Source organism: Trachymyrmex septentrionalis, unplaced genomic scaffold (assembly GCF_001594115.1).
Source record: "Trachymyrmex septentrionalis isolate Tsep2-gDNA-1 unplaced genomic scaffold, Tsep1.0 scaffold60, whole genome shotgun sequence".
NCBI lineage: Eukaryota > Metazoa > Arthropoda > Insecta > Hymenoptera > Formicidae > Trachymyrmex > Trachymyrmex septentrionalis.
Genome location: NW_017305779.1, coordinates 5,074,458 through 5,085,847, shown reverse-complemented (window position 1 = coordinate 5,085,847; position 11,390 = coordinate 5,074,458). Strand labels below are relative to the sequence as shown.

The 11,390-nt window shown below is 35.4% G+C and overlaps 2 protein-coding genes across 2 annotated transcripts in view; one reads left to right on the top strand and one right to left on the bottom strand.

Moving 5' to 3' along the window:
- Nucleotides 1-1,576: 1,576 nt before the first annotated feature.
- LOC108752546 (mitochondrial import receptor subunit TOM22 homolog) lies at nucleotides 1,577-3,486 on the bottom strand. Its single transcript, XM_018493397.1, has 4 exons — nucleotides 3,299-3,486; nucleotides 2,819-2,922; nucleotides 2,215-2,320; nucleotides 1,577-1,877 (listed from the first exon to the last, which is right to left on the bottom strand). Exons 1-4 carry the CDS (start codon nucleotides 3,450-3,452, stop codon nucleotides 1,672-1,674), a joined length of 570 nt encoding a protein of 189 aa, XP_018348899.1. The 5' UTR covers nucleotides 3,453-3,486; the 3' UTR covers nucleotides 1,577-1,671.
- A 1,745-nt stretch (nucleotides 3,487-5,231) lies between these two features.
- The window catches only part of LOC108752545 (protein flightless-1), a 9,027-nt gene continuing 2,868 nt past the window's right edge, over nucleotides 5,232-11,390 (top strand). The window contains exons 1-19 of the mRNA XM_018493396.1: nucleotides 5,232-5,294; nucleotides 5,607-5,717; nucleotides 5,885-6,123; nucleotides 6,202-6,363; nucleotides 6,445-6,665; nucleotides 6,739-6,955; nucleotides 7,060-7,301; nucleotides 7,383-7,471; nucleotides 7,546-7,616; nucleotides 7,744-7,990; nucleotides 8,112-8,297; nucleotides 8,373-8,687; nucleotides 8,910-9,082; nucleotides 9,161-9,287; nucleotides 9,373-9,495; nucleotides 9,842-10,045; nucleotides 10,125-10,246; nucleotides 10,364-10,615; nucleotides 10,688-10,817. Coding sequence (XP_018348898.1) covers nucleotides 5,232-5,294; nucleotides 5,607-5,717; nucleotides 5,885-6,123; nucleotides 6,202-6,363; nucleotides 6,445-6,665; nucleotides 6,739-6,955; nucleotides 7,060-7,301; nucleotides 7,383-7,471; nucleotides 7,546-7,616; nucleotides 7,744-7,990; nucleotides 8,112-8,297; nucleotides 8,373-8,687; nucleotides 8,910-9,082; nucleotides 9,161-9,287; nucleotides 9,373-9,495; nucleotides 9,842-10,045; nucleotides 10,125-10,246; nucleotides 10,364-10,615; nucleotides 10,688-10,817 — 3,294 coding nt within the window. The remainder of the gene's footprint in view (nucleotides 5,295-5,606; nucleotides 5,718-5,884; nucleotides 6,124-6,201; nucleotides 6,364-6,444; nucleotides 6,666-6,738; nucleotides 6,956-7,059; nucleotides 7,302-7,382; nucleotides 7,472-7,545; nucleotides 7,617-7,743; nucleotides 7,991-8,111; nucleotides 8,298-8,372; nucleotides 8,688-8,909; nucleotides 9,083-9,160; nucleotides 9,288-9,372; nucleotides 9,496-9,841; nucleotides 10,046-10,124; nucleotides 10,247-10,363; nucleotides 10,616-10,687; nucleotides 10,818-11,390) is intronic.

The following is an 11,390-nucleotide window of genomic DNA, read 5'->3' as shown; positions in this document are numbered from 1 at the left end:
TTTAGAACCAATCATGGCTCTGAATTAAAGAAAGGTTCAGTACACTCAGTACAACAGCTGTGCCAGTGTTTGCTGTTATTGGTGTATTCTTCTAGATTATTCAGTCAGATGTTTTAGATCTAGAAGAATACATCAATAGCATCGAGTGTTCATTTAACTATTCAGTACGCTGAATACGCCCAAAGATCCGCTTACGAACAAGATAATGCGCACGTTTCATTTCAATCGCAATCTCATGTGCGGTTGTACATATATCAATCACAAAATGCTTCTAAATAACAATAATAATCTCCAACAATTATTAAAAATCTTCAAAATTATTATTTTCAGATTATATAATTATACTAATTGATCAACATTGATATAATCCTAAAATACATCGAACTTTCGTAAAGTCAATCTCCGTAAAAGTCGTGTCTCAACCTCTCATATAGTAATTTTCCCTTCTGCGAGGCTTCTATCACATATACTAGCGCATACGCATGGCATATGAAAGCAATCAATTCTATCCAATAAGATCTGATTGCACGAAAATGTAAATATAATAAATGTTTAACACAGTTGATGATATAAGTCATTTATTTCCGAAAAATCGAAAATTAAAATAACAGTCGAGCAATCCGATTCGTCGAAAACCTTACACTGTTACGGAAAGTGTGTAACTAGCTTTACAGAGGTCGATTGGTCCCGACAAATTACTTTTACGAAGATTGACTGTATAACACTTTCAGATCTAATTTTATTAAAAATTCTTTATGTACACACACACACACACACACGCACGCACGCACGCACACACACACACACAATCAGTAAAATTGCAATATTTATTATTTAATATTATCTTAATATTTATTTTTATTGAAAATCGTATTTTTTTCCAAATGTAAATTGTGTAATCAAACAATTATGAAAGAATAATAGATGGTATATAAGGCTCTTTTATTTGTTAACTTTACAGAAATATTATACGACAAAAGATCGACATGACACGATGCGATTAGACACTACTTCACTATGTCTTTTATTTGTTCTTTCGAAATTACAATATAACAGACAAGATATATTAACGATAATAACACTTGCGATACGATTACCGCGTTTTCGGCAACGTATATAGTAACTATTAACAAATAATTGCATGGTCAATTTTTTTCTCAATCATTTATTTACGAAACGAACAGAATAACGGAGTCGTTTCCTTTTTGTTAAATGAAGCGCTATCACCGCCGTCACCGCAACGTATTTAATAATAAAATGTCACGCAATATCGTAATATATGTTGGTTTTTAGTAAAAATTATTAAAAGGAACAACGACGTGTGTGTAAGTATGTGTGTAAGTGTAGAGAATGGACTAGACCAACAAATGTTGCAATTCAATGTTCTTCGATTGAGCAAACCAAATTTATATTTACTCTAAATTTTTCATATTCGCGCAACTCTGCAAGAGTTACTCCAAAGAGATAATTACACGCGCTCGATTCTCGCAAGTTCTCATTCAATACAAATCATTTGTTCACGATTTACGTAAAAGTCTCGGTGATGTATGGAGCTGCGCTAATAAATAATTGAGTGGGGAAACTCGAGTGATTTATTGTTTTTTTTGGTAGGATAGGCATTTCTGTACGTGTCCTTGTATGCGTGCACGTGTAAATTTGTAATATAATGGCCTATCGCTGAACAGGCGGTGCCATTGGAAGACCCGTGGTGTTAACACCGGACAGAGCTGTGTTAGGGCCTAAGAGAACTTGCTTCTGCTGCGTACGTTGCAGGTCTTCCATCTGTGCGCGTTCCATCTCGAAGATAATTGGCGCGAAAAGAATTGTGGACGAACTGAAGACTAGCCATGTGGCTGAACACGAATACGCATATAAACCTGCAAAGATATAGTTATATAATCATCCTTGTTTTATCAGTTACTAATTTTATTATGTATCTTGAAAAATACATTTGCATCTTAAAACTTAAATCCTAATCTACAATTTTGTTTCCTATTTCTTACTTTTTACTTCTTGCCTTTTTTCATCTTTGCGACCGTTTTATATTCAATATTCGTTTTATTGACAATCATTTCTTGTTTCTTCCGAAATTGATCAACTTTTATCTCGAGCAACAAGAAATAAAAAATAAGAAGCAAAGAGATAAAAAGCAGAAGATAAGAAACAGAAAGTAAAAAGCACATTGTAAAATTAGGCTTAAGAAAATAATGTTACCTTTAATACATGTGTATAGGCAGGTTCCAACATTGTATCCAAAGTTACGTACTGGCTCAGGAAACATTTCAGTAAGTCCTAATAATCTCTCCGTTAAGCTCTCATCCTAAGAATCAAAGGAATAATTTCATTAATTAACTCCTAAATAATAAAACAAATAATGGAAAAATAGCAACTACTTTGTTACTATTAATTAAAAAGGAATCGACAAAAAAATATCATACTCATAAGATACTATAAATATTTCTTTAATTTTAATTTTAGATAAGAAAAGTGACAAAAGCATCACATTCATACATATAACTTTAAATCTTAGATAGTCAAGTAAAAAGTGTACATGTGCATAGATAATATAGTTATAAATATTGGTACCAGACAAAGGGACAGAAAGCCGGCTTTTCTTTTATCATTAAATAATACTTCTCAGTGATCTTTGGTATCAGAGGGTACCAAAGGATCAGCAAGATCACACAGAGGATCCTGAAGATTCTTACTGATCCTTCAAAATATTCTGGATTTTACAAACGTCATAGCACAAGCCACGATTCTGTCCTCCAAGCGATCATCTTTCTTTTCCTGTGTATAAAAGCATTCTCATCTATACCTCCTCGTCATCATCCTCGTCGTCAGGGAGAAGCGACTTCACCTCAGGAGAGCGCGCGTCGCTGCTGCCCATGCCGCTGTCGACCTGATGATCTAGCTCTTCAACTGAAGCCATATACACAAGGAGGAGCGTAAATGCGCCCCTTTCCTAGTTATGTCTTAAAATTAACGCGGCCGAGACTCGAGAGAGATTCTTGCTCACGTTGAGCAGCACGTTCTTCACGGCACAGCGGGGTGCACTCGCACGTTCTCTCTTCCTCTTTCCCTCTCTCTAACGCTAAAGAGCAGTACAGAGAGAGAGAGAGAGAGAGAGAGAGAGAGAGAGAGAGAGCAAAAAAGTTGCACAGCCTCGGCCGGTAATACGCCGGTACATACAACGCGACTCAAGTTTCGTTACGTTTTGTACACGAGCGCGCGATATGAAACTAACGAAACCGCGTGGGACGGAACGCGAATGGATTTCTAATTCCGTAATACATACCTGTGACTCGAGGCGAGATTCCCCGCACCGCTGTCCACGCCGCCATTCCCACGAGGACGATCTCGATGACGCTCGATGACTCGATGATCGCGCCCGCTGGACTTTTTACGCGCGCGAAGAAGGGGAAGCGAAGAATGGCATGAAGCTCGCGCATATCAAAGCTCGAGTTACGTAACTTCGCGCACGACGAACAGAGATGCTCAAATCTACAAGATTTATGCTTTACCTGGAATTTTATGTCAAGAATATCTTTAACAAATTGACGAATTATATGATTTATCGATGAAATGTGAACAAAGAGTCGGCGCAATATGACTCAGTTGTCTTCTTTTTGTATTATTTATTTTTTCATTTGATGAAAAAGCTATAATGGAGTCGATATTTTATATAATACTTAATAGTATTTTTAAATGCAGAAAAAATTGTTTATAAAATTTAATTTAAATCTTTCATACGTTCCTTCATTTTTCTCTAAATTTTCAGAAAATTAAGGCTACGGTCCATTTGATGCTACAAATGTTTCGAAGCATTTTTGATTGGTTAATTAGTGAAATTCTTTCTTCCGATTGGTCTGTCAAACGCTTCGAAGCATTTGTTAGCGTCAAGTAAACCGCACCCTAAATATCACGTAATTATATATATATATATATATATATATGTATACACAGTTGGGTACAATTTGTTTGAAGTTCCAGAACGCATTGAGAACACTTTCATAGAGTGATATGAACTCAGTCGCGATAAGACGTGATATGATTTTTACGCGAGCCAATCGAGAAATCGATATTTCTGTGAAAAAAAGTAAATTTAGCGATAACACACGATTTATGCATGATTAATTAAAAGTAACTTAAAAACGTAGCTAATATGTTTATAGCAATTAAATTCTATTATTATTATCATTGTATTATATAGACATAATAATAATATATTTGCAGTAGAATTAAAATTATTTAATTTATTATATTTAATAAATATTAATGTGTCAGGTAATATATACAATATAATAATAAATAATAATTAAAAAAAAACAGCAATAACGTAATATGAATATTATAAGTCTCTCAAATGATCAACAGTGCTGACGCATGAGTACATGGACAGAATAGACAAAAACACACACCTTGAATGTCCTCGAAACGCGCGCACTTCACGTGTCACATTTACATTAATTTATATACATCTCATATGAGAGCGCAGGAATGCGAGGAAATTCCCTCTCGATTATTTAAATACATTTTAACATTTAAATTATTAGGATGACATGCCGCGCCTTGCGGAAATACTTCATTCTTTTTTCTCATATTCATGTAGAACGAAACTGCCGGACTCAAACCGGAGGCCGGAGGATCGGTCCTCATTCCCACGTCCCACGTTCCATCGTCCCACGACGCCGGTTTCGTGTCTGCGGGACTCACGTTCTCGTTCCCGACGATCCCGAGTCACGAACTGGCCGTCGCGAAACGACGGGCATGATCGTGCCCTCGACGGAGTAAAACGCCGTTCGCTCCGGATTGTTCCGGATCGCGACACGGTTAAAGTCCGTCCCCCGCGGCACATCCAACCGTCGTCATCGTCATCCGTGTCTCAATATTCCCAATTAGTCCCAGTGGTCCCAGTCGTGATGCGCGTCGTGCCGGCATCTGGGCACGCTCGATCGAGACACTGCAACAGTTGAGACGCCAGAGCGAGACTCCTGCAGAGTCCTGGATCCCGAACGATCCTGGTCGCGGACCGCGGTGACGCATGGCGCGATAAAGCGCGGTGAAGACCAGTGGTGACTAGCGGAGACACTGCCCTTCCTGACGATCGGCAACGACGGATGGACGCGGCGCGCCGACACTTATGACTTAGCGGGACCCATTTCTGATTCTCGTGTTCCGGACGACACAAGTCCTCGTCGTCGTCGTGCAGCAATTGACCGGTAGGCGCGATGGCGAACACCGGGGTGCTGCCGTTCGTGCGAGGCGTGGACTTCAGCAGCAACGACTTTGGCGTGAGTACCGCCAGAGATTTTTACAGAGGTTAACCTCGCAGAAAACCACGCGAAAGAATTTCTGAAACACGCTTCAATTATATCTCTGATTTAGGATTTTTTAAATTTTATTTTGTTTGTATATTGAAGTAACTTTGTTAATACTTAATAGTAATAACTTTTATTAAGCGTAATTTTTTTATATCTGCTCTAATATAAAAAAAGATGATTAAAAACTGAATGACATGCCACTTTTGATCCATCAATATCTCAACTTGAGATAAGATTTAAGATTAGCTAATAGTAATAAAGATTGTTTTTCGATACTTCTAGGATGGTAAATTTCCTGAATCCGTACGTCTTATGACTGGAATACAATGGCTGAAATTGGACAAAACAAATTTAACGGAGATCCCAGAAGAGATGGGCAAATTGTTGAAACTGGTAAAGCATTCCTTAAAAAAAAATATTGTATGACAATATTTGTTTATATATAAAAACTATTTCTACATCGTTATCGCTGTTTGCATGAGCTTTAGTAAAAAAAAAAAGATTTGCCGAGTTATTTAAGTAACTAAGATCACATATTAATGTATTTAATCATTCATTAGGAACATCTATCACTTGTCAAAAACAAATTGGAACGTTTATATGGAGAATTAACAGAATTGGGCTGTCTCAGGACTTTGAACATAAGGCATAATAATATCAAATCCAGTGGTATCCCGGCAGAATTGTTTCATTTAGAGGAATTGACAACCTTAGATTTAAGTCACAACAATTTGAAGGAGGTACCTGAAGGCCTAGAAAGAGCACGTTCTTTGCTCAATCTTAATTTAAGCCATAATCAGTATGTATCAACAACTGTATGTTACTAGATCATGGAAAAATTATTGGGAAAGTTCTAATGTTATTTTTATTCTTTCAGTATCGAAACGATACCAAATACATTGTTCATTCACTTGACAGATTTATTGTTTTTGGATCTTAGTCACAATAAATTGGAAACAGTGCCACCACAGACTCGACGTTTGGCTAATTTACAGACTTTAAATCTGAATCATAACCCCTTAGGTCATTTCCAATTAAGGTAGGAGACAAAATTTTCATATCAATCTTTGAAGTATTTTTTTTTCTAAGAAGAATTTCTATTTTTCTTATATTGTTTCAGACAATTGCCATCATTAATGAATTTAACGACGTTACAAATGCGGGACACACAACGAACATTGAATAATATACCTTCTAGTCTAGAAACGTTAACTAATTTGCAAGAATTAGATTTGTCACAAAATAATTTACCCCGAGTGCCTGATGCGCTTTATTCCTTGTCGAATTTGCGCCGTTTAAATTTGAGTGGCAATCATATAATAGAATTATCAACAGCGATCGGTGAATACATTGAACTTTTATAATTGTCCTAGCCATATAGTTTTGTATGAACTAATAAGAAGACATCTTCTAGAACTGTGGACGAGATTGGAGATTCTGAACGTATCGCGAAACAAATTAAGTGCAATACCAGCCGCTTTGTGCAAGATTTCCACATTAAGAAGATTGTATTTAAATGATAATGAATTAGATTTTGAGGGCATACCTTCTGGAATAGGAAAATTATCATCTTTGCAGGTTTTCTCTGCTGCTAACAATCATTTAGAGATGATACCAGAAGGATTATGCAGGTGAATTGTTATTCTTTTCTTATATTATCTTACTGTAAGAAAAATAAAAATCTTTTTTCTTTTAAATAATATTATAAAAAGAAAAAAATATATATATTTTTTAGATGTGGCTCATTAAAGCAATTAATATTAACGTCAAACCGATTGATTACTGTACCGGATGCCATTCATCTTCTCACCGATCTAGAACAGCTAGATTTGCGAGACAATCCAAATTTAGTGATGCCACCAAAACCGACAGAAGTACAAAGAGGATCGGGCATTGAGTTTTACAACATTGATTTCTCGTTGCAGCATCAGTTGCGTCTTGCTGGTGCTAATGTACCAGCTCCAGTTCAAGCTGCTAGTACGTATTATAAGCATCAGAAAAAATAAAATGGCAAAATCTATTATTTTGTATTTAAATAAAAGCACATTTGAATTATAGATAGTAAAGATCCAATCGCGCGTAAAATGAGATTGAGAAGAAGAAGAGACCAGGAGGAAGCTGATCAAGATCAAGCAAAAATTCTTAAGGTACATCATCATCTTACTAGTTACATTACAATGTTTATATACGAAGAAACTTACAATTATGATTGCTTTTATAGGGTATGAAGGACATAGCGAAAGAGAAGAACAAGGATAAGGAATGTGAGGAATCGAAAGCAGAATCCCTGAAGTGAGTAGAACTATGAACTTCTTAATATATATCACTTTTGTTTTTCGATGTGGATTTTTCTCATATTTTTCTTAATAGATTAATGATTAATTTTTTACATATTATTAATTAATGATTAATATTTTAGACCCAAGCGATGGGATGAAGCTTTAGAGAAACCACCATTGGATTATTCCGAATTTTTTGACGAAGACGCAGGTCAAATACCCGGTTTATCGGTCTGGGAAATAGAGAACTTTCTGCCGAATGAGATCGAGGAGGTAGCGCACGGCAAGTTTTATGAAGGCGATTGTTACATCATTCTGAAAACCGGAATAGACGAAGGTGGATCGTTAACCTGGGCAATCTATTTTTGGATCGGAGAAAAAGCCACAGTACGTATACCTTTGAATCAGGGCAATAGAAAAAAAGATTAAAACTGAATGAATTATTTAACGTAGATTATTGCACATATGAACTGAATACGATTAATTTAATAACAACTTGTTCTCATAGTTAGATAAAAGAGCGTGTGCAGCGATTCACGCCGTAAATCTGAGAAACTACTTAGGCGCTCAATGTCGAACAATTAGGGAAGAACAAGGGGATGAATCGGATGAATTTCTGATGCTGTTTGATTCGGGTATCACTTATATCGAAGGCGGTCGCACGTCGTCTGGTTTTTACACAGTGGAAGATACAGTGAGCTTAATTCTTATATCATAATTATATAAATTTTCAAAGAGAAATTTTAAGTCACATTGAATTTTTTTTCAGCCAGCGATTACTCGTTTATATAGAGTACACGCAGCAGGAGCTTCTATACATTTAGAACCAGTTCCAGTATGTATCGAATCTTTGGATCCCGGTTATGTATTTGTTCTTGATACGGGAAATAAGATATTCATGTGGTATGGGAAGAAAGCGAAGAGCACATTAAAATCAAAGGCACGATTGATGGCAGAGAAAATTAATAAAAACGAACGAAAAAATAAAGCCGAGATTCTAACGGACGTCATGGGTGTCGAATCCGAAGAGTTCCTGCTGCATTTAGGAGTGGAAGAGTACGAACAACAAAATCTGCAAATTGTTGTAAGCTTCCTTTCTACAATATACGTAGTAGCAGTAATAAAAATATTATACTATCTATATATAAGCTTAATATTTTATTTAATTCATCTTACTTTTAATGTATTATACTATCTATATATAAGTTTAAAATTTTATTTAATTCATCTTACTTTTAATGTATTTAATAATTATTCCTTCAATTCGTGTATATTATGCTAATTGTTTCATTTACTTTTATAATAGGAACATGTGGATCCAAATTTTGTGCCTCTCGTGCCCAGATTATATCAAGTTCAACTTGGAATGGGTTATCTGGAACTTCCACAGGTCGAAGTTCCTCACGCAAAGTTAACGAATACCTTGCTAAACAATCGCAATGTGTATATATTAGATTGCTACTTAGATGTGTATGTTTGGTAAGTGTAGAGAATGTGTTTTTAAATCTTAAGTCTCTTAAATCTATATTGACTAAATTGATTATACGCACGCTTTAGGTTTGGTAAAAAATCGACGAGATTAGTACGCGCCGCTGCTGTGAAATTATCTCAAGAATTATTTAATATGATAGAAAGACCAGAATATGCGATGGTAACAAGATTGCAAGAGGGTACTGAATCACAGGTAAAATGCTTTTTTTAACTAATTTATAAAAATTCAATTTATAAACTCTTTTTATTGAAAAATATTTGCTTTATACATTATATAGATTTTCAAGTCTAAATTTACCGGATGGGATGAAGTAATCGCTGTGGACTTCACTAGAACGGCTGAATCGGTTGCTAAAACTGGAGCGGATCTCACTAAATGGGCTAAGCAACAGGAAACAAAGGTACATTTACATTTCATATTATAACAGCATTTTTGTTTTATTATATTATTTTTATTTAAGATTAGTTTAAGTTTATTTAAGTTCAAATGACTACAAATATGATATATATATATATATATATATGCGTGTACATATATATATGTGTGTGTGTGTGCGTGCGTGTGTGCGCGCGCGTGTGTGTGTGTGCGTGCGTGTATAATTCACATTGAATTATTTAAGCATTAAAGATCTAGCTTCGACTGGTATAGGCATTTCTAGTTCGTATTGTGTTCTCACAACTACACTGTACGGTCTAAAATATGATTCTTATTGTTTAAGTTTATTTATTTTTTAATATAATTTTTAGGCGGATTTGGCCGCTTTATTTATGCCACGACAACCACTAATGTCGGCTGCCGAAGCGTATCAACTCATGGCGGAGTGGAACGATGATTTGGAAGGAATGGAAGCATTAGTATTAGAAGGAAAAAAATTCGTACGCCTACCGGAGGAAGAGTTAGGACATTTTTACAGTGCTGATTGTTATGTTTTCTTATGCCGATATTGGATGGTACGTAAAATATATCATCATATCAATGCAAAGCTATGAAATGTACGGTTAATTGCCATTTTGCTTTTGATTAAAACAGCCACTGGATATAACTGAGAACGAAGATGGTGAGGAGCAATACGAAGACGATTATCAGTGCACGGTGTATTTCTGGCAAGGCAGAGACGCGGGAAACATGGGATGGTTGACGTTTACGTTTAGGTAAAGACCATAGATTTACACATTTATCTAATCTGCGATTCCTACAGATTTATATTCCACAGATTTATTCAATCTGTGATTGTCAATATAAGATGAATTATATCTTTTTTATTTCAGTCTGCAAAAGAAATTTAAATCATTGTTCGGGGAAAATCTGGAAGTTGTAAGGACACATCAACAGCAAGAAAATCTGAAGTTCATGAGTTACTTCAAACGAAAGTTCATCATTCATCAAGGCAAACGTAAACAGCCGAAAGTTGCAGGTAGTAACAAAGTAGAATTCTTTCATCTGCGAAGTAACGGCAGTGCCTTATGTACTCGGCTCATTCAAATACCGGCGGATTCAACGTTATTAAATCCTGCTTTCTGGTGAGACATATTTCGTTAAGTACGCATGATTACATTCCGTTTGTAAAATATCTTATCTTTTTTTGTTTGCAGTTATCTTTTAAATGTGCCATTTAACAATTCTGATGAAGGAACTGGTATCGTGTACGCATGGATTGGATCAAGGGCTGACCCCGAAGACGCTCGTCTAATTGGAGAAATAGCAGAGGAAATGTTCAACAATGTGAGTTATAACTGTTTTGTGTTTAGATCTCAAAGAGCTTAGATCTTAAATTGGATTTTGTTCAACGAATTTTGTAAACGAATTGCAAAAATATAAATATAAATATAAATATTAAATATTTAAATACTTAACAGATATTTAAGGGGGAACCACCATTCTTAAGATTTGAAAAAAATCGAAATTTTTTTTTACTTAAATTTTGCTTAAATTTATATTTTATATTGTTAAGAATATTTCAATAGTTTTAAGTCGGTCTCGTAACTGTATAATCCCGTTAGAGCTAATATCTTGCGTTTCCTCACCTCGGCATTGAATCTGCTCCAAGCGGCAGACGTCACGCAGCAGAGCTCTCTTTACAGATAAAGGAAACTTAAACTGTCAAAGAAACAAGTTTTGACAGATAGATGTTGCCACTTGTAAAGTATACGGCACAGGCATTGCAGATTAAGGCACAATTCCGATTTATAATCTTATAAACAAAAAGTTCTAAAAAAACTTTAAACGTATTTTTCTCAAAATAAAATTTTCAATGTACACGATAACTTTTACAATTCTTAATCAATTCACTTGAAA